We start from the raw sequence: 24,450 nt of genomic DNA on the forward strand, positions 1-24,450 counted from the left end.
AGTTTTTTTTTTTCGGGGAAAGCAGGAGATGAGCAAAATGTGCAATATCCTCGCCGAGACTCGTACCCTAGACCTTTTTTTTTTAATACGCGTCGAGTATGCTTCCAATTGCACCACGAAGGCATGCGGAAAAAAGGGGCAAAATACCTTATACGATCATTTCAAAATTTAATAGAACATGCTATGAGAAACAACTTAACGTAAATTTCGAATTTAAAACTCTGGAAGAGCTGTAAGGATTTTAAGTTTTAGTAACGTTTATTTTACTTAAAACTTTGCTATCCTCTCTGATATTCCATTTCCGGCCAGAATAAGCGTGAGTAGGTATCTTATGCTAATGAGTTGCAAACTGTAAAGGTATTTAAGAAACGGTTTTTAGCCAAGAGAGGAGAGATTTTTACCGCGTCTGGCATAATGGACTTACTTTTAAACTCACCACTCTGCCACGCGAGAGTTAATATTGATGATCCATTCCTTTATCACTCACAGAACGTTCACAATCAGACAGGGTCAACATTATTCCACCCCAAGAAACACTGCTGTGGGCGTTGCTCAAGGATCTAATCTAGGGACTTTGTTTTACCTAATGTATGACATGGACTTCCCGATGTTTGATAACAATACTAAATGCATCACTTTCTGCTACGCTGACGACACTGCTATTCTGTATTCTTCACTCAACCGCAGTCATGCAATAACTAGCATCCAGAGCCGAATGCATATAATCGAACATTGGTGCTGTAAGTGGAGAACTCGTATTAACGCAACTAAATCCAAACTCTTGCTCATAGGTTGTCACCGCAAGAAAACTGTGGATGTTGACGTGACATTATTTAATCAAAAAGTGCCTAAAGTCACTCAGGCAACATATCTTGGCGTCAAATTCAACCCCACGCTTACCTGGAATCCTCACGTCATGACAGCCATCGTCAAAGCAATAGGTGTGGCAAGAAAACTTAACAACATTATTATCTCAACATTCACGGTTGATCTCGCCAGGAAACGAAGGATCTATATCTCCATCTTACGCCAAATTCTTGCTTATGCATCCCTAGCCTAGTGCGGGGCTTCAAAATCTGACAAATTTCAGACTTTTCAAAATAACTTTCTTAGAAAAATAACGGTAGCTCCATGGTTCATCAGAAACACTGACCTGCACAAAGACCTAAAACTAGATGACATCAAAACTTACATTAGGAAAATAAATAATAACTTTTATACCAAGACCACCAACACTAACATTGTTAATTATGCAGATAATTTCAGGTACGAACTCCTGGAAGAAGACTTTAATCTCCGCCCGTATGAAACTCATCCTTTTATATACAGTATCTAAATAATTGGCATATTCCTTTCTATTTTTTCACATTTATTTTATTTTCTCACAGTCTCAATTCTCACAGGCATGGTTCTAATTTCCTTTACTCACAGAGTTTACCACTCGAAGCTCTTCATGCAATTGCCCTACCCAGAGATAATTGAGGTGCTGGTAAGAGCACGATAGATATCGCGCTGAGGCCAGCTTAACTGACAAGTATCAAAGTATCAAGAGAGGAGACAGCGTTCTAGCTGCCCTGCCACGCGAGTGCTTTTTAGTCAGTTCATGTCTGCATTTAAGGCCAGAACTTAGTTCCTGCAGATATACGAGTACTAAGACGTATTGTAAACTTTTGCATTTCGCTCACTATATACGTACTGTCAAAAAGCCAAAAATCGTACGTAGTGTCAAAAGTCTTCGCGTTAATAGTCTCTGTAAAGCATTTTAATTTAGTTCTTATTTAGTTAAGATAGTTTACTTCTTATTTTCTACTTTTTAGACTAAAAGTTCTGGTCTCTGTATCCCGAAGTGCGGGAGCGGCTGTACGCTGTGAGAAATAAAGGGAATAATAATATTTGCGTTGTTTCTTCCTACGCATATACGAACATAGCTTGAGTAAGCTCCCTTTCCTACTCAGGACTCCAGTAACGTTTCCCAAGGCAATTAGAAGGAATAGTAGTCCTGACAGAGTCTGTAGAGTGACAGACAGCTTTCATCTTCAGAAGCTGTAAGATGACCGTAGAAATAAAATCAGAAATTTTGAAAAAATCACACATAGCAGTATTGACTGATGAGTAAACAAAACGGAAAACATATTAAAATTCGATGGATTGATTTATAGTATTCAAAACATTTTCTAATATGAGAGTACTTTTATGACTACAAGGAACTGCACAGCAAGCGAAGTTGGAAATCATAATTTTCAGAGAACTTAACAAGTATAGTTATTCAGCTTCTATTAAACATTTTGTTAACCATTGGAAGTGTCTTATCTTTTCAAGTTGTTTAGTACAACTTTTATTAAGAACACTTTCAATGATCTGTTATTGAACTGCATAGTACAGATGATCGCATCTGAAATCTATGCAAATTATCAAATCACAAAAAATTGTTTTCCTTATAATAATCTTATAGAAACTGTTGTGTATCGAAGCATGCGTAGTTACGTCTGAAATCAAGTTTTAACTGACCACAAAAACCGTAAATTATAATTTTATGTTTGTACAATGCATCCTTTTTATCTGCCTTACAATCCAAGAACCAGCAAATCAACGCTAAATTTTAAAGGAGATAATTTTTTAAATGTACCATCTTAAACTGATATATTTACCCGATTTTCTTCATTCGAAAAGGTACAGAGAAGTAATTTCATTAGTGGGTTTGAGGTATTCAAGCTGTAGCTTAGAATCTGAGTTTCTTCAAAGAGGTAGCTATATCGTCTCATCAATAATGACAGTTTAGATTTCAAAATCCAGTGACTAAAGTATTTAAAACAATTTTTTGGATATGCCAAAGCAGTTGCATGCAAAAATTCTGACCCTATTTCACGCTTTTTTGTAGAGAAAACAAAGCCGCCCGGCTGGTATAGCTGTTAGTAACGCTATCTACTGTACCGAAAAGCCCGGGTTCATATCCTGGAGAAAGCAGTATGGTGTCTGTGCGGCAGGTGACAGGTGACGGAGGACGGGGACGCTTGGCGTATAACATAGGTAAACAGGCATATGTCCCACGTCCTCCACTATCTCGAAGAAACAACTCGCTGGAGCCCTATGAGGCTGCACCGGGAGTTTACGTGGCCATACAGGGCCTAGATGTCGGGAGACATTCAAAATACACGGCTAGACGAAAGTACTTTCGAGGGCCTGATGGTAGGGAAAGTGAGGTGGGAGACTTTTGGACCGCCCCCGTAGTGTTCTCCCTCAATATTGGGATGAAAATGTAACAGTTAGGTAGGTTCAGCAGCACTTCAATCACTTGTGATAGTAAAGCGGTGGTGTCCTAACTTCTTTCTGTACCCATTCAGAAATCAGAAAGATTTATTCTTACATCTCTTGTGAAAACCTTATTTTAGCGCACAACAATCAACTTATTTCTTGTTTTTGTCTTTTGAATATGCTTAGAATATGGCTAAACGTTACCTCAATCAGTTTCCAACTTAGGAATGCAAAAGGTTGCTGAGATTCGCGCTACTTTCGATACCTAATAGGTTGTTAAGGACTAATATGAAGAAATAATATTTATTATTAATATTTTTTCAGATATTCTACATCTACATGAACTTTACGAAATGCATTACAAAAAATGAAATTTATTTTACAGGTCAATGCGTACGTTCTCCGCGCATGCGCTGTTCTGGAAAAAGCTTCGGACACACGGCCTCAAGGAGAGCCATCTAAAAGCCAAGCCGCGCAACAAGCTGAGGAAGAAGCACGGGAGAAAGAAAGAAAAGCTAGACTAGAAGGTAAACTAAGTTTTGTTTCCCACAGTTACCTTAATAGCTAATTATTAAATACTGTAGTAAAATCAATATTAAATATTCATTGAAATGTGTCTAACTGGTTAGTATAGAAAACATGTTACGTACGTAAATTTTATTAGCCTTTAACATTTGCAAGTCAAGTGATCCTCACATTTGAAATATGCATCCTTACGGAAGTTTCAGAGCGAACATTTTCAGGAGTGGAATACCCTACTCTTGAAATTGTTTGGATAACAAAAGGACATCACAAGAAGATCTTTCCTACAAGAACAAAGCAAACTTCTTATGATATATGATTCTTATGAAACTTCTTATGATTCAATATCCAAAACATGGTTTTAGTGATTGGCGCAATGCTCCTCTATTGATCTTTGCGAAGCAGAAAGCCATCGAGATGCTTTATCTTGATCTATTAACATAGCCTAACCTTGATTTTTGTTATTTCTTCTTTTGTATATATCAGAAAATACAGCGGAACATGAAGATCATTATGACTTTCCTACAGGGAGTACCAAAAGACATTTTTTGTGAAGTTATCGCTAATCCAGAGGATCCCAATTCTTGAAGAGATTATACACCAAGAAGGTGGTCATATTAAAACATTGTCTGCATACCGATTAGCCATGTAGATTTCAATAAGCATTTTATTACTAACTTTTCCTTAATATATTACATATTAAGATATATATATAATATATTTTTTTTATTTTATGGTATTTCTTACATCTCTAGCAACAAATAAGCGCTTTCATTAGACTAAATGTTTCCACAATAGCATGGAACTTAACTTTCAGTATTTAACACGCATGAAACTCTTATCATCCACTTCTGAAAGTTATTGTAATTCTAAAAATTGCTTAATAAAGGCATTTTTTCACAAAAATAATTATAGTTCGTAGTCAGTTTTAAGAAAGAGTCATAATTAATTAGGTTAAAATATATTACTCAAATATAATAAAGCACTTAAGGGATTACCTTCTAAGAGATGTTTACTCACATTCACATTAGACAAGGGAAAACAAAACCCAGAAAGCCTTTACCAACGATTCTTAATGTGTAGTTGGTATCCAAAGGTTAAGCATCATTGAAGTTTATGTGATATTTAAGGAAATCTAAGTCACAATGGCGGTAAACGTGATATGTGTGTGTAATACTTTTATATCATGAGAAAAAATGTAAAAGAAGGCTATTAATCACTTTTATTATCCAAAAAAACAGTTTTAAAGGAAACAACGCAAACTAACAGTTAGTACTTTAGTGTAAAAATTAAAATAAAATAGTTATTTTGGCAGTTTAATAAGGTATGTATTCGCCTCCGGTAGCCACGCATGCTGCACAAGATTGCTCATGTGTTCCATGAGAGTGTGGATGAGTTGTGACCTCAAACAGTTCCAAGCATTAAGGAGAGATCTTTTCATTTCTGGAGCGGCACTTAGTGGGTGCGGAAAGGCTGCAGTTTGTCTCCCGAGTATATCCCACATATTCTCAATAGGATAACTAAGATCAGGAGAGTGAGTGGGCCACTGCATACGCCGGATCTTTTAATTTTCAAGGAAGTTGTCGACCAGGATCGTACGGCGACAAGGTGCATCATCATCCATGTATATGAATCCAGGATTGACAGCATCTCAAACAGGCGAACATAAAGCTCAAGGACTTCGTCTCTGCACCGTTTAACAGTAACAGACCCCGCGTAGAAGACATGGAGGTGTATGAGACCATCCAGCACACATTTTCCTATCCAGACACAGTGCCTACCCACACTGTGACTCCATTTGAAGGAAAATGATGTCTTTCCGTGATATTTCTGGGGTAAAAACGAATTCCATGTTCTCTCCATATCGTTATCCGACAAAATATATTCAGAATTCACAGTAAACTAGAACTCGTCACTGAAGATCACATTATCCCACTCTTGCAAACTCCAGTGCTGATGTTTCAAAATCCAAGGCGCAATCCAATGCAAATGGCTGGTTGTATCGCATACAGACTAGCGCGATAGCGTCTCTTATAGACAGTTTGCTTCGAAGCTCGTACTTCTGGAGGCTGTAAGAGCCGAACCGAGTTCTCTTCTGACACAACTTTCTTTCTGATGTCGCGCAGTTATTGCCAAATATCAGTCTTTACGAATGCTTGTAACTCTTGGCCAGCCTTCTACTGGTCGTTGGGTAACATATCCTTTACTGTGAAACCTCAGCCACAATCTTGAGATCACACAGTGAGGCACATTCAAAGTTTGAGACACTTCGGTTTGAGATAATCCACAATCTAGTATTCGAAGAACTTTTCGTTACAAAACATGTGCATTTGGCATCTTTGTGTCATCCTTCGGCCATTTTAATCGTTTAACTTGTTCCTCAGCACAGCAATTGCACATAGCCTGGCCGATCTTCCTATGGCAGGTGAAATGGTTTCATACTCTTTCTGACATGCGCATATGTTTTGCTCATACCGACATCGGCTGAAATATTTTGCATATGCATACTGTTTCGTCTTCAAACAACGATTCTCCACGATTGATTTTGAACAATTTTAATATTTACTCACGTTCCATATTTTACGAATTATGCTTAGCTTTTGAACACCAGTGTAGATGGAAAATGAAACGCTGTCGTTCGAAGATGTTATCTACTGGATCACATATGGAGCAGGTCGTACTTGTGCCATAGTGCATATCAGTTGTTTCTACAGTGTATCAGCGCCTATTTTTTTTCATGCCTGTTTGCATCAAAAGGGTGTTATGAAATCCAGTACTATACAAAATGCCTTACCATACCTTAAAAAGCAATAGATTTGAATTAATAAAACAAAGCGTACGTATGGCAACTGTGATAAGGCTTAGGGTTCATACTGACATTTAATTTATACTGAATTTACAAAAGAATATAAAAAATTCATTGATAAATTAAAACCTATATTTACTTTTATGAACATGAAATTATTTTGCTTCGTTTCTAAACTAAAGCATTAAATAGTTTTTGGACTTTTTTATTTCTAAGAAGATTAGGTGTATTGCTAAACAAGAAAACATTCTTCAATTATCAATTCTAGAATAATGCTCCCAAACCTATATCTTTGCAAGATCGATTTTAACCAAAGCTGCTAAATCTTCTAATGCTGTACGCTATTGTACATTTATTAGATAGAAAATGGAAGATTCTGATCTCTGCTTGACGAATCAAATTTAAGCAGTGCTATCATACACAATATACCGTTCAATTAGCCCAAAAGGGCAATTTTCCCAGAAGAGATGTTAATTTCGTTTTGGCACTTTGCAACAATTGCAAAAGTTAAATAAATATAACAATTAAATAAATGCATGATATCGCTACCGATTTATTCTAATATATTGACAAATAATGCTTATATTATTACATTTTGAATGGCGCATTAAAGTTGCCATCTTCATTAACAGGAACTTTTCAATTCATTATGCTACTGTTCCATTTTTTGCCATAATTTTCATTCCTTCAGTGGAAAACATTTGCTATGTTTTTAAATTGAGTGTTTTGAGTAGAAAGAATATGTACTAGATTATTATACTTATACTTGTATGCATCTGAAACAGTTACTTTCATCCTAGATTGAGATTACATGATATTTCATTTTACAGATACTCAGTTAACCTTATTAACTGCACTAATAAGTACAGTATCATTATGAAACTTAAGCAATGATTCGTACCCAGTACAATTCGAATACGAATGCAAAAGTACCAAGATAAATTACATCCATCTGAAATTCTTCAAATTAGTTTTAATACAACGCTGAAACAGCCTTTTATACAAATAGATATAGTTCTATTAATATATAATAAAACATATGCTGAAACATCATTTGAATGTCAGTGAAAACTTTAAACACGTGCTCAACATTATCACTACATTCACTGTCTAAACATCTTTAGAAAATTCACTTCATATCAAGTGATTTAAACATATACTGCGGCTCCCAAAAGTGTTCGTACACTTAAGGAATTTGTAGAAAAAGCACTGTAGCCCGAAATTGAATTCGAATAAAGCCCAATATTTTTTTCACATTATCTCCGTGTGATTTTGAATGAAACAAAACTTTTTTTCTATTTACTACTGACTTATTTTCGTTTTCTAAAATTGAAAATATAAGAAAGTATAGATAAGAGCCGCCACAAAAGTGATCATACACCGAAACAGTTTCGTTAAATTTCATAAATAACATTATAACGTTGCGCGCCTCCAACTTGCACGCAACCAAGAGGTGACTGTGAAAACTTGTATAAAAGATGGAGCCTTGTGAAGGGTTTAAGTCCCTTTTATTCAACGTAATAAATTACAATTGCGTCCTCTTGACGCTTACAGACTGTGCCAACTTGGCAGTCAATTAAAAATAATAACCTGAAAAGAAAGTAAAGACAAGATTCTAACTACGAGGCTCTCTAAAATAACTAACTCACCGCGTTTTACAATACCGCTGCTAATTCAGCAGACTTGAAGCTCACTGGAACGATTACCACTACTTCCCGCCAAGCACATAGGCCGCAACGCGGGGTTCTTCAATTCTCGCTAACTACCTCCGCGCTCGCTAAGTAAGAATATCACACCGAACTCGTTTCCTTCTATTTAAATCAGAATACTTCCGCTGATAATTTGAATGCTTGCGCGTTCTACTCAAATTTACATATTCTGGCATTGGCAATTCCAGGGGAAAGTAAGGCTTGACAGGAAAGATGGTTTAAACTTAAAATAAATGTTAGTTAAAATAAATATAAACCCTACATTTGCCGCTGCCAGAATTTGGAAAACTTGGAAGCAGGTCCTACAAACGACCTGTTGTAAGTTTCTCTAATTCTGAACTAACTGGCGAGAACCTCGTTTACATAAAAAAATATCTTATATAACCATTTGTATACTACAATTCTGTTGATCTTACAAAGCTCTCTTCTTACAGCAACTTTTCCTGGACTTCATCAATCAATCTTGGTCTTTCCTTCCAACATCTGGAAGGAATAAGTATCAGTATCTTTCTACATACATTATAATTTACACTTTCTTGACACAATAAATTTTTGTTTTTAACGATTTGTTTTTCTTACTTATTGCTTAATTCACATTCATTCAATTTTTCAAGCATTAATTTAACTTTACCCTGGCTCTCCACCGTGTGTGGTGTCAAACGGGAATATTCGTGTTTTAGTCTTACAACACTTCCCCTAACCACCATGATTTGTTAGAATTCAACAACCAAATAGACACAGCTTACTCGACATTCTACAACTCAATGAGCTACTTTAATATTCTTAAAAATTCAAATGTAGGTGGAGAACCCTACAAAACACATTCATTCTAACTTCCCCCTCATTCATCTTTAAACATGCAGGCTTTCGCTCTAAAGCAGGACTTTACAGTTTAATACTTAAATTTTGACTTCATTGCTTTTAAGCATTCACTTTTAGCATCTACAATTTTATGCTTCTAGACTAAATTCTACTTTTACATAACCTTCAAGTATTTACGTACATTTACAAAATTTAATACATATGCTTTTTACAATTTACCATAAAATGAATAAGAGAAAATAAATTTTTACTTTACTCATTCTTCGCCAAGCTGGCGGCACTGAAACTAAAATTCTTATTAGTACAAGAATACGAAGTTATTTTTATCTTCGGCCAAATTTTGGCTTTAACATAACAGAATTAGTCTTTCGACCAACAGAAAATGCTTGTTTTTAGCTTTTACACTTAAAGAAAATAATACTTTTGCCTTAGCTAAATAAAGTAAAACAAAACTAAGTCTCAACCGAGACATATTGACTTTCGTCAAAACATAGAACTTCGTACTTATGCATAACATTTCGGAACAAAAGAGAAAAAAAATTATAGAAGGTTTTAACTTATCTTTGAGTTTTCGATGCTTGAAACTCCGTCATCCGTTTTTGGCAAAATTGATCCCAAGTTAGAGGTGCCATGGATGTCAATCTTCTCCTTATTGATCTCCGAGTGTCGTCCACGTTGCTTTTTCTTTTGCGTCCTCTACATGCTGGCCTCTTGACGGAGTAATCGTCTGGTTGTTGGCCTTTCCGTTTCTGCCTGGGACGGCTGGTCTTGACGTCCTCCGGTCTGGAGTCCTTCTTGAATTTCTTCTGTTCCTCGTATTTTTGTGCCTCCTGCTGGCGTTTCAGTTTCCGGAACGGCGGCCTTGCTGGTACCTGACTCTGTGGCCGTGTGCGCGTTCTCCTTGATGTGTAATTTCTCCTGCTATCCTTTGTAGGTGATGTTTTTCTCTTTACCACGGTTTCTTTACCCGGTTCATCTGTATTTTTGTTTTTCTTAAACGCCGGAGTTTGCAAATCATTTTTTCTTTTTGATACCGACGTCCGGGTTGTAGAAGTGCTAGGTCTCTCTTCAGTTCTCTGTTTCTTGGGTGGTGGAATAGTTGTTGTAGTCTCTGGATCTTCTATTTCGTTTAGACTTGAGTCCTGCAAGAAACTTTTAAGGATTTCAAAATCATTTGGATTATAGTATTTTTTCACCTGGTCGGGACTTGCTTTACAAATTTCCCCTCTGTCGTTCTTAAGATATAATACTACCCCTTTGATTTCCTGAATTACATAGGGGCCTTCAAACTTTGGAGCTAGCTTTGCCATAAAATTGTCTGGGGCACTTGATAAAGAAAATTTCCGCTTCAATACTTTATCCCTAACTTTAAAATCTGCTTCACGGCGTTTTCTATCATAATAATGTTTCTGCCTATTTCTTGCCGTATCCGAGGTTTTAAGCGCCTGATCAATCAACTTTTGCACATCTTGTTGTTTAAACTCCTGCTCTCTTTGTTGCACAAAGAATAATTTATCTAAAGGCGTAATTAACTTTCTGCCTAAAAATAATTCTGCTGGAGTTTTTCCCGTAGTATCATGATGTGCCGTTCTTAAAGCATAAGTTAATTCATTTATGTAGCCATCCCAGCGCTTGTGATGTGTGCTCACGTAACTGCGAATTATTTTTACTATGTTTTTATTAACTCTTTCTGCTATGTTAGCCTGTGGTCTATACGGAACCATTTTGATATGGCGTATGCCAAGTCCATTGCATATGTTTTCAAATATCTGACTAATGAATTGTTTTCCGTTATCGCTAATAACTTTTATCGGTGCACCGTATTTTAAAATGTATCTGTGTAAGAATGCATCTGCGACTGTTTTGGCTGACGCGCGTTTAAGTGGAACAATTTCTATCCATTTTGAAAAATGATCTACTATTACTAAAAGAAAACGATTTTTATTTAACTCGCTCTGGGGGAAGGGACCAAGGAGATCTATACCTAAAATTTCATTCGGAAATGTAGCGCGAATGCTATTTAAGTACCCGGCCGGGCTGTAATTAATATCATTTATTAACTGACATTGATTGCAGGACCTGACATACGCCGTTATTATTTTGTATAATTGCGGGAAATATACCGCCTCGCGTACCCTTTTTATAGTCTTTCTGACCCCGAGGTGGCCCGCTGTTTTTTCTTCGTGCAACTCCTTCAAAATGCTTAATCGAAGCGAGGCTGGGATGACTGGCTTATACTCAAGATTTTCGTTTGTTGTTTTCGTATAGAATAATAAATTATCTATTATTTCATAGTTTTTTGCTCTATTTCTTATCGCATCGATATCTGTGTGCTCAAAGCTTTCGGGGTCTTTCAAATAAGCATAGATATTTCCAAATTCAGGATCAGCTTTCAGTTCAGTAATAACCGTATCTCTAGAATCTAAAATTTTTGAAGTCAACACAGCGCATTTAAGTTCATTTCCTTCATCGTCCAGTTTTATACGAGAAAGTGCGTCAGCTACATTGTTTTCCTTACCCGGTTTATATTTTATTGTGATATTATATTCTTGGAGTTTTAAAGCCCATCTTATTAACCTGGGCGTTAGGTTTTTTCCCGAGGAATGTCTACCAACAGCCGCATGATCCGAAAAGACTGTTACTGGCGATTTGCCGAAATAAACTCGAAATTTGTGTACAGCCATTAATACGGCTAATGTTTCTCTTTCTGTAGCTGTATAATTCCTTTGTGTCTGATTCAATGTTTTACTAAAAAATGCCAGCGGATGGTTATTTTGCATAAGAACCGCACCCACCGCATAGTCTGATGCATCTGCCGCAATTTCCAGGTTTTCGTCCCCCTCAGGGAATTTTAAAACAGGGGCATTAATAAGCGCTTCTTTTAATCTTTCAAAAGCTGTGTTAGCTTCCGCTGTCCACGTAAATTTACTCTTTTTTCTTTTGATTACTAAGAGTGGTTCAACAATATTAGCGAAATCTTTTATGAAAGATCGATAGTAAGAACATAATCCAAGGAAAGAAGAAAGTTTCTTGGCGGTGTTTGGCGGTGGGAAATTCTTAATAGCTTTTATTTTTGAATCTTGCGTTTCTATACCCTTTTGCGAAATTTTATATCCGAGATATTTAAGTTCTTTAGTTGCGAACTTGCATTTTGAGGCGTTAATTGTAAGACCGGCCTCTTTTAATAATTTAAAAACTTGTTCGAGGTCATTAATGTGTTGTTCCAACGTACTACTCGTTATAATTATATCTAGATAAATTAAAGTTGATTTTCCTAGGACAGGCTTTAGAACAATGTCCATAGCTCTCTGGAATGTTGATGGGGCCCCACACAACCCAAAGGGCATGCGTAAAAATGCATAAGTGCCCGATTTTGTTATAAACGCGGTTTTATGTATATCTTCGGGTCTCATAGCTATTTGATAGTAGCCAGACGTTAAGTCCAAAGTAGACATATATCTTGTCGATTTGATCTGTCTAATGATCTCGTCTATAACCGGCAAAGGGTAAACTGGAAATTTAGTAATGCTATTTAGTTTTCTGTAATCGATAGCAAACCTCCAAGCCCTTTTATCCGAAGGAGGAAACTCGTTCTTTTTCCTACATAGTACGACTGGACTCGCGTACTCACTATTTATGGGCGTTATTATTTTATTCTTTAACATCTCCTGAATATGTTCTTCGATGATTAGGTCTTTTTGTTTATCATAACGATACGGTTTAGTCCTACAAGGTTTTTCGGCATTTAATTGAATCTTATGAGTCACGATTTGGCAGTTTCCTGGTTTTTCTGAAAACAAATGAGAAAAATTACTCACCACTTGCTGTATTGCTTTACTTTCCTGGTCATTCAGATGGCTAAGGTCCACTTCAGGTGTCTCCACAGGTTCCACCACCCTCTGGTCCATCTCCAACACCACGGAACTATCTTGAAAATTTAATTTGGCCCTCGCGGCCCTTAAAAAGTCCATACCTAAAATAGGAGAGTGTTGTAGGTCTTTCACCACAAAAATTAATACTTTGAGATTTTCCTCTTTTACCTGTAAGTTTAATGATAATTTCCCGATGCAGTGACATGTTTTTCCTTGCGCCGCTATAATTTCCGTATTTCTGGTTTTAAAGAGTCGTATCCTATAAAAATTCTTTTTGAAGAAATTTTCACTCATAAAATTTCCTTCTGCTCCTGTATCTATGAGGGCTTCTACTGGTACATCGCCAACCAGGACTTGTATAATTGGTAGCTGTGAGTTTTTTACGATGACCGTGTTTAAATGTCTATTTGAGGGTTTTTTTAAAACTTCCGGGGTCTGGACCCTCCCTTTCACAGGCCCCTCTAGTCGTTTAAAGCTTTTCTTTCAATCTGTGTCTTCTGGGTACGCGGATGTTTATTTTCAAATTTTCTTTTTGGGCCTTGACCTTCGAGTTTCGATGCGTTAGCTTGATAGTTCTTTCCCCCATATGAGCGATTTCCATTTCTGGTTTCCTCCTTCCTTCGGGTATGTTGAGAATATGTTTCCCCTCTCGCTTTTTCCGCTATTCTGCGATTTTGAAACTTCACCGCCAATTCGAAAAGTTCCTGCAATGTGGTTGGGTTTCTAATTTCAAAGTAGTACAGCGGGTAACAATCTTGGTAATATTATTTCAATTATCTCCGCATTGGGTTTTTTTCCATACAGCATATCCGTTAGCTTGATTTTTCGTAATATAAAGTCCGTCAATTCTGCTGTATCCCTTTGATAGAAACTATATAGCTCGGCTTCCAGCCGTGCGCGATCTTTCACTATGGAGAAGGCCTTTACTAACGATTTTTTGAAATTTTCAAATGTATACGTCGGGCTTCCAAATTCACCTAGAAGAAATTTGCCTATATTTTTCCACCATAGCGCGGCCTTTCCTCTTAGTGCTGATGTGGCGATGGCAACTTTTTGTCTTTCAGGCACAGGGTAGAGCTGAAAGTGGTTTTCTAGACCTTCTAAAAATACCGCCACCGAATTTTTTCCGTCGAAATGGACGTTTGGCTTGATTGATGCTCTCAAAGTCTGGACCAGGTATCCAAATCCTTCTAACTGCGTTGTCATTTCTTGGTGTTGTCCAGCGGCTTCCATCCAATTTTCGGCCATTTCAGTTCGATAAGTGTTCGGGCGCCAATATAACATTGCGCGCCTCCAACTTGCACGCAACCAAGAGGTGACTGTGAAAACTTGTATAAAAGATGGAGCCTTGTGAAGGGTTTAAGTCCCTTTTATTCAACGTAATAAATTACAATTGCGTCCTCTTGACGCTTACAGACTGTGCCAACTTGGCAGTCAATTAAAAATAATAACCTGAAAAGAAAGTAAAGACAAGATTCTAACTACGAGGCTCTCTAAAATAACTAACTCACCGCGTTTTACAATACCGCTGCTAATTCAGCAGACTTGAAGCTCACTGGAACGATTACCACTATTTCCCGCCAAGCACATAGGCCGCAACGCGGGGTTCTTCAATTCTCGCTAACTACCTCCGCGCTCGCTAAGTAAGAATATCACACCGAACTCGTTTCCTTCTATTTAAATCAGAATACTTCCGCTGATAATTTGAATGCTTGCGCGTTCTACTCAAATTTACATATTCTGGCATTGGCAATTCCAGGGGAAAGTAAGGCTTGACAGGAAAGATGGTTTAAACTTAAAATAAATGTTAGTTAAAATAAATATAAACCCTACAACATGATCGACTGTTACTTTTTTATTTTTGCATTGTGGTGACGTTTAAAAGATCGCTTGGTTTTATTCTTTGCTTGCTTGCTTCGTTATATTTTATTTAATAAACTTAAAAATGGCTCGTAGTCGTAAGGAAACAACCAATTAAAACTGAGTTGTCGTAAGAAAAAACTCAGAATAGCATTCGAAAATTGATCCATTTTTTCATGAGGGTGGGACATCCATCCGGGATATCGCTAAATTTGTAAATTTATCCCATTCTGCGTGCAATGAGTGAGTAATAAAACGCTTTAAAGAAGAAAATCGAATCGAAAATAAAGTAAGAAGGCAAAGTTAAATCAACGTGATCAGATATTTATAGGTAGAGAATTTGTGAAAAATCTACGTTTGAGTGCTGTAAACATTTCTACAGAATTTATTGAAAATTTTCTTTTTCATTTTCACTTGAAACTGTTCGACATGTACAAAGATCAGCTGGGTTACTTGGGAGCTCTGCTACAAGAAAATGTTTTGCAAGTGCAAAAAGATAGAAATCTTAGGCTTTTCTTTTAAAATCAATGATAAATAAGCCCAAAGCTTATTGAAATCATGTCTTGTTTGCAACTGAAAGCAAATTTAATATTCGTAGTTCCGATGGGCGTATAATTGTACAGAGAAGAAAAAATGAGAAATTCAATCAAATGACCTTGGTTTGAACAGTAAAGCATGACAGAGGAGGTGTATGGGCTTCCTGTCAGCAGTAGGATTAAGTAATTGTTACGTTGTGTATTTAAATATTTCTAAAAATAATTTTAAATTATCCGCCCAGAATTTTAGTACTGGGAGAAACTTTATTTTTTATCAGGATAACTATCTTAAGCAAACGTCCCTAAACGTTCGCCTTTAGTTTGTCTATAACTGTCCACAAGTTCTGAAAACACCACCTCAGTTACCAGCTGGTACAAAAGAAAATACCACCTCAGTTACCTTATCTGAAAACACCATCACGGTTACCAGATTTTAACCAGATAAAACACATGTTTGATATAAAATGCGATGAGTTACGAGAGATAATGGCCCTGGTTCCAAAATAAAACTAACTAAGTTAGGTCAGACAAATATTTAATTATTTACATAACGTACAAGGTTACAAGTTAAGTGCCCCATTAGCACAGACAAAGTGAAACGAACGAACGCACCATAGGTCCGCTGCGTACCTTCTTCAACAACCAACTCAACTAAATTTGGCTCCTCTCACAAGAGGGCGCTGATCCTAGAGGGCGCTATATTAAACCGAACATTCCGGCCCCCATTGAAACACGTTTCAATAATGCCATAAAAGTTTTACAATCAAATTCAAATTTAGACATACATATAAAATACACAATGAAATGCAATTTAACACAAATTATTTCAATTACAATTAAATTCAGTATCATATAATATAAAAAATAAAAATATTATACTTGCAATACAAATACATACAAATTATACACATACAAATATTATACTTGCACTAAATGAATAATGTAATAATGTCCATTCATAATATAAAAATTTTGTATTTGATAGTTGCCTGGTATGGGCAAAATACTTAATTTTGCGACAGGCCTTTTAAAGAGACCTTTTGCCGTGCGTACACTAACTACTCTAACTCTTTTATCCAATCCGGGTATAACTTCTTCAACTCGACCTAAAATCCAGTGACTAATAGGCAAATTGTCTTCTTTCACGAGCACCATAGTTCCAGATTTAACGTTATCTTTTTTAAACTGCCATTTCGTTTGCTCATGAAGTTGCGATAAATAATTCCGTTGCCACCTTTTCCAAATATTTTGAGTCATTTTGGTGACTCTTTCCCATCTAGACAATCTGTTGTCAGACTTATTTATAATTTCTGGTTCTACAGGGGCTGTTATAGAACGGCCAATTAAAAAATGTCCAGGCGTTAACGCATTAAAATCCCTTGCATCTGAAGAGAGAGGAGAAATTGGTCTGGAGTTTAATATTCCCTCTATTTGTGTTACTAAAGTTAAAAATTCTTCCATAGTTAATTTTGAATTCCCAAACGTTTTTTTAAAATGCGTTTTGAACGATTTAACGCCTGCCTCCCAAAGCCCACCAAAATGCGGTGCTCTAGGAGGTATAAATTTTCACTCAATCTCCGCTGACAACAAATACTCGGATAATCCTTGTTCTGGTGCTTTGGCCAATTTAAACAGCTTGCTTAATTCATTTCGAGCTCCACGAAAGTTTGTAGCGTTATCGCTAAATATGGTCGAGAATTTCCCTCTCCTAGCGAAAAATCTCTTTAGGGTAGCAATTAATGCTTCCGAAGATAAGTCTGACACAATTTCTAAGTGAATTGCTTTTGCAGGCACACAAATACTGCAACATACATTTTTTGAAAAACTCCTTTTCTTTGATTTTTTGCCTTTATAAGAAACGGACCACAAAAATCGAGTCCACATTTGTTAAAGGTTGATTCAACTGACACTCGTTCAGCAGGCAGATCACCCATTATCTGATTTACTGGTACAGGTCTGTGTTTGAAATACTGTACGCATTCATGTACTATTTTTCTAGCAAGATTCCTGCCGCTCATGGGCCAAATCTTTTGTCTAACAGTACTCAATAGAGCTTCTGGTCCAAGATGCAAATATTTCAGATGATAATAGTACATGATCAAATAAGTCAACCTATGTCTAGCTGGCAAAATGATTGGATATTTACAATCATAACTTACCTGAGATTGTGCAAGTCTGCTACCGACGCGTAAGATTCCATCATTATCGATGAATGGATTTAACGACTTAAGCTTGCTCCTACGAGGTACTTGGCTATCCCTCTTAAGTGACTCAATATCAGAATAAAACTCACCTTTCTGCACTTCCCGAATCGACGTTAACTCAGCCCCTTTCCGTTCCTCTAAGGATGTAGGCCCTGAAACCCTTTCCTTATTCTTAATGATTCTGAAGAACCTAAAAATAAAACTACAAATTTTGATTAATTTCATATAATTATTTGTTCGATTTAAGAGAGAGGTTAAACTAGAATTATTTTCTAATATTGCAAAATTAGAGTCTGATAAACATATTAGTTCCTTGACATAGTCATTATCAGTGGTAGGCTCAATAGGTTGTTCTGGATAATGCATGTCCTCACGCAGAAGGTCTGGTCCATTCCACCAGATATCACACGTAAGAATGTCGTTTGCATCCAGTCCACGCGATATGACATCAGCTGGGTTACATTCAGATGGCACATATTTCCATTGGTATGACCCCGTAAGCTCTTGTATTAAAGCGACTCTGTTACTCACGAACGTTTTTAGTAAGTGTGGTGATTTTCTAATCCAAGCAAGAGAAATCGTAGAATCAGACCAAAAAAATTACTTTTTCTACTTTAACATTCAACGAAGATATCACTTTATCCATCAATCTGGATAATAGAAGGCAACCTGATAGTTCCAATCTAGGATTTGATAAGGTTTTTATAGGTGCAACTCGTGACTTGCTACACAAAAGTCGAACGGTTGACAATCCTGAAACTAGTAAAGCTTGAACATAGATTGCAGCTCCGTATGCCGAAGATGACGCATCTGCAAATCCATGGAGCACTATGTGATTTTCCTGGAATACAAATCTAGGAATCTTAAGATTACTTAGTTCACAGAGCGTGGATACAAAATTAATCCAATCCTTGGCCATAGAGTCTGGCAATGTGTCATTCCAATCGAGTTTAGCAAGCCAGAGCCTTTGCATGAATATTTTGGCCTTTGTGACCACTGCGCCAATTAAACCGACTGGATCGAAGATTTTCGAAATTAGTGACAGAACATCTCGTTTACTATAACTGTTAGAGTGAGGAATGGTCATTTTAAACAAAAAAAACAGTCAGTCTGAGGATTCCATAGGACACCAAGAGTTTTTACGGACGAAGATTCTTGTTGCTCTTTAAAAGTGTAATCTGAATGAGTGGTAACCTTATTTTCAGATACAAGCAGATCTGGATGATTTGCACGCTATTTTTGCAATTCCATTTTTCCTAATTTTAACAAATCTATTAATTGGGCTTGTAGAATTCTATCCCTTTCGAGTGATGATTCTCCGGAAAGTATGTCGTCGACATAGAAGACAGTAAGAGCGACGGACGATGCTAGAGGTAAGTTTTGGCTTTCATCTATAGCTAACTGTTTAGGAGCTCGAGTTGCTAGATAGGGAGCGTTTGACGTCCCATTCGTTACTGTGCTGAGCTTATAAGTTTGCACTGGTGCATCAACACTGTCTTTCCATACAATTCTGAGCAGGTCTCTTTGTGGAGGATGTACTAGAATCTGTCGATAAATTTTTTGTACATCTGCTGTGAAGGCGTAGCGATGTTTTCTAAATCTAACCATTATAGAAAATAATGCCTGCTTTGGAATTCTTCCCTTCAACAAAATATCGTTTAATGACAATCCCGATGTCGTGGCAGTTGAGGCGTTAAAAACCACTCTTAAACGTGTACTACTTTTGTCTGGTCTGTATACCCCATGGTGAGGCAGGTAGTATGAATCATCTATGGGTTCAGATCCCTCAGCTAGTTCCATATGTTTTAAATCTTTGTATTCTTGCATGAATTCAGAATACAATCGTTGTAAATTCGAGTCCCGAGCCAATCGTTCCCAAACCTGATTAAGTCTTTTCTCTGCTAAATATCTAGATTCGCTCAACAACTCAGAGTCCTTCATGGGCATGCATACGATGTACTGACTTTCCGAGGTTCGATAATGAGTTTCATTAAAATGTTTTTCGCAATATTTCTCTTCAGGTCTAAGTGCTGAATCCGGAAAATGGGTTTTCATCCGCAGAGAACCCGTTGGCGCTTCGGGAAAGAACGCGTTGGCGCCGTTGCATTTTTACTCGCCAAGCTCGCCGTTCATCGACGATAAGCCGAGCCGTAAACGTGATATTTCGTAAACGTGATTTTTAGTGCATGTAAATTCAAATTAGCAGACAAAACAATATATTAAGCATATGGTAGTAAAAATTCACAGATAATAAGCATGTAGATGTAAAACTAACCGGTTAAACGTGATATACGAAAATGAATTTGTATTAAATTCAAGTTAGCACAGAAAAGAATATATTAAGCATAAGACAATATATAAGGATTTATAACGGAAATAAAAATTCATTTAAAAAATATAAATCAGTATTAAAATATAAATTAAATTAAAAATATAAATTAGTATTAATATACTGAAATTAAGCGGTTAAGCGTGATATACGAAAAAAATTTGTCTTAAATTCCAGTTAACACAGAAAACAATACATTCCTTACACCAGCAGTGGTTTGCTAATTTTGATGACCATGGTGATGCATCGAACTATTCTGTCATCTTAGATGATCAATATTTTTTATTTCAGTTTAATCATCTATTTATGTCACTTGCCATCCTCTGAAAGGTTATTGTTAGAAAAGCATTACAATATATTATCTTGTTAAAATTTTACGCCATAAAAATTGATTTATTCACATAATTTTAGATGGCAATAACCAATAATAAAAATAAAAGCATTTCTTAATTATTTAAAATGCACATGCACATTTAGGCGGCCTACGAAAACAAATTTTAGCGGTTGGAAACCTCATGGTTCTTATAGCTGTTAATAATTAAGGAACACAACGTGAACAGCCGTGTTACAAATTAGCATTCACCCCTCCCGCCGTATTATCTTCCTTTCATCGCGAACCGAGAATCGGCATATATCTACGAAAATATTTATATCTATTCGTTGTTAAAAAATTCAGAAAAAATAATAATAAATAAGAGAAGAAGAATATAAATCTGCAAATGCGAACAACGACAGTGATAATTCAACATCATGAACGCATGAGGAATGGTTGCAAACTTCGAACAAGAGAATAGGATAAATCGGATGGGTTACCAGGTTTGAACTATTATCGCCAAAGTTGGCGATGGTTACATTTACCGGGTCTGCGGAAGTGCTTCCCGGAAAATTAATATTTTCTCTCTCCCAAAATTTTTGCAATGTTTCTTCAATTTTTTCATTTTGCGTAAGCAGACCACAGTATTGTGATTCAAGTGGTGAATTAGGCACAATGCCACTAACTACGAATCCAAAAACCGTTTCCTGGAACAATAAGTCTTTTGTCGCGCTGCGAACTTGACCCGATTTTAATAAGTCAAAGAAACATTCTGCACCCAATAATAAATCAATTTTCCCAGGTGTGTTAAATCTGTAATCAGCTAAGGAAATATCCCTGGGAATGTCAATATTTTCAATAGGTATGGGGGTAAGGGGAGTCATTTCTGTAATTTTGGGAACAATAAAAAAATCAAGTTCTCTAGAGAATGTTTTTCCCTATTGGCAGTTAAAGTCCTCAATTTATAATTTAAAGTAATATCAGTTCCATTTAATCCTGAAACCGGAGAGAAAACCTTTGTTTTTTTAATCCCTAATTGTTTTGCAAAATAATCAGACACGCAGTTAATCTGTGAGCAGCTGTCAAGAAGAGCCTTTCCTTTGATGAATGTCCCCTTCGAAGTTTTCATCATAACAATCGCAGATGGCAAGATAACACTTTTATTCGTAGCTAATAAACAATTTGAAAGACTCGTCGCCTTCCCATTAGGCTCCGGAGAAATAGCCTTCCCGCCAGCTGTCTTCTGCTCTATCGTCTGCGGATGTTTATTTGAAACAGAATCCGAATTCGATGACTCATCCTTATGAAGCAATGTATGATGTTTTGAATGGTAAATATTGCAAAAATGATTCGATCGACATTGCGAAGCAATGTGCTTTTTTCCCAAACAGTTTAGACATAAATTATTTCGTTTTACTAGCGTAAATCTTTCACCAAAATTCATATTAAGGAATTTATTACATTTAAAAAGGGAATGTGGCGAATTACTTATAACGCAGTTTCTTTCCGAATTATTTGAATGAAAAAAAAGGTTTTTTGGTTTTATTTCATTCGTTTGTTTTGATTTTATTGTTTATATATATATATATATATATATATATATATATTTTCCAGAGTTTGACTTCTTTTTTCTAAGAATGTCATCAAGTTATCGAAATTAGGAATATCTGAAGCGTTTACCGATAATTCGAATTGTTTTCGAGTTTCCTTGTCTATTTTGTCTAAAATGACAGTAGTAATTAAAATATCAGAGAATTTGTTTCGTTCGAAACCCAAATTATTTAAAGCTCTAGTGTTTTTATTCACAGCATCTACTAGACGCCTTAATTCTTTCGATGATTCATGAATAATTTTTTCAAATTCTAAAATAGCTTTAATGTGAATATTAACATGAATTCTCTTGTTTTCGAAGCGATTTTCTAAAGCCCTAAATAATGATTCAAAAGTATCTTCCTGAGTTTGCAACAATTTTGCTTCTCCCTTAAGAGCGGCATGCAGATAATGTAGCTTTTGTGCATGTGTTAATTGAATATTCGAGGTAACAATATTATTAAATTCAATTTTAAACATGCTTCATTCTTCATACTTTCCGCTAAATTGCGGAAGTGGAATTTCAGGTAACTTTATTTTACAACTACTCTTTGCGATATCAACCTTATTAATATTAGCAACATTATCAATTAACATTTGATTGAAACTTACCTCTAGATCTTCAATTCTTGCTTCTAGATCTAATAATTCCTCTTCTAATTCAGAAGTATCATCCTTTTCAGGTACAGCAATATAATATTCCGATCGAAGTGCATCCAAAGCAACAGACATCTTTTCCAAGGCCTTGAGCTTGGCATCTATTTTGATTTTAGTCCATGTGCTGGTACTATCCGCTATGACAGTCTCTATTCTAGTTAGCTGGGCTTTCAGTGAGCCCTTCTTTCGATTTAAAGCAACTATAGTGGCCATTCTATACTAATACGAACTTAGTTAACAAAAACAAAACAACGCGAGCGGACCATAAATTTTGTTTGATATAAAATGCGATGAGTTACAAGAGATAATGGCACTGGTTCCAAAATAAAACTAACTAAGTTAGACCACACAAATATTTAATTATTTACGTAATGTACAAGGTTACAAGTTAAGTGCTCCATTAGCACAGGCAAAGTGGAACGAACGAACGCACCATAGTATGTCCGCTGCGTACCTTCTTCAACAACCAACTCAACTAAATTTGGCTCTTCTCACAATAGGGCGCTATATTAAACCGAACAACACATTTGGAGAGAATAAGTGGTAGAGTATGAAGACAGAACATTAAAACGAAAACCGAACTATATGGAGAAGGATGCATTTATGACTGCAACACACACCTTTTATGAACTGATTTAGTACTATTTTATGTATAACTATTGTAAAACTTCAGATTTACAACGCTACGATGCCTGGATACCTCATCGCCAATCAGATGTCTTATCGCTCATTACGTGACATTGGTCACATCCCCTGCATCTGCTATCCTGTCTCCATGACAACTACGTTCGGCATTTCCTTAACTGCAGCGCTCCTAGAAGCACCAAAGTTCGATAGCCGGAACACAACCTGCAATTTCGCAGGTTAATCGCGGCAAATAAAGCAAGTTGGAGTTGGAGATGGAGAAGGAATGGATGAATGAAGGAACAATGAGACAGATGTTACAAGAAAAGTGGTCAGCTCTATGCCAAAATGTTTGAAAGCTGTCATAAATGCTGCAGAGTATCTTACAAAATAATAACTGATAGAAATAGTATAATCTTTACTAATATGGGCAGATTTCTTTAAAGTGTACAAAGACTTTTATGAAGTAATTTTTCTGTTACATTTTGATTAATGATTTTTTTAAAAAAATTTTGCTATCTTCATAAAATATTTAAGGTAGTTTTGCTAAGACAAAATTATAAATATAAGTAAAAAATTCTTATTCTTATATATTAACTTTTATTAATGAATAAAGCAATATTTTTTCACTGAAGCTCGTAAGTATATGAACAACTTTAAGAGCCACTATATATCTTACATTTATGTCCTCCCTCTCTGCGTGACAGTGTATGTCTGCTTCAAAGTGATTCATTTCATTTCAGGTATAACCTTTCTTGTAGATGTTTTTTCATTTGAGAGACAGCGAAAAAGAGAATGACTCTGGCCAGTTGATCTGAGCTACATTAAAAAATATTCATTATTAATCAAAAAATTAAAATTTGCCTAATGGAAAAATCAATACATTTATTGATGAAATAAACATGCTGAATTTGCAAAACGTGGACTTCCTTTCGGTTACTGGCTTAAGTTGGAATCATAAACTTTAATCCAGTGCAAATATTGAAAATATTTTCCGAAAAAGTAACGATTTGCTTGCTGTTGAAAGATTATTTTTCAAGCATGAAATTATTAAAACAAGATTATTAAGGATTAGGTACATTGAAGTTTTAAGTGATTTATTGGCATTATTTGATGATATCATGCACTTATAATACAGAGTTTAATCAATAAAATATACGCCTGTACCTGGCTTCCCAATTTCAGGTTACTAAGCATTACATTAAAAATGAATCGAATGGTGTTCTTAATACTTTAGCTAGAAATGCTTTCTGCTATTACTTTATATGATTTAGTTGCACTGGCTTAAACACGCATTGGTGATTTATATCTTTATAAAATGTTTCGATATATTTGTAAAGCTGACTTTCAAATG

General features: G+C 36.0%; 1 protein-coding gene across 3 annotated transcripts in view; it reads left to right on the forward strand.

Annotated features, from left to right (window-relative positions):
- Window positions 1-24,450, forward strand: part of LOC118184299 (uncharacterized) — a 414,080-nt gene that overhangs the window by 329,207 nt on the left and 60,423 nt on the right. For all 3 annotated transcript variants that reach the window (XM_085811552.1, XM_085811553.1, XM_085811554.1), the window contains exon 4: window positions 3,638-3,779. In XM_085811552.1, coding sequence (XP_085667678.1) covers window positions 3,638-3,779 — 142 coding nt within the window. The remainder of the gene's footprint in view (window positions 1-3,637; window positions 3,780-24,450) is intronic.

This window comes from Stegodyphus dumicola, chromosome 2, assembly GCF_044657685.1.
Source record: "Stegodyphus dumicola isolate Sdum_Otavi_A_Nest chromosome 2, ASM4465768v1".
Taxonomy (NCBI): Eukaryota; Metazoa; Arthropoda; class Arachnida; order Araneae; family Eresidae; genus Stegodyphus; species Stegodyphus dumicola.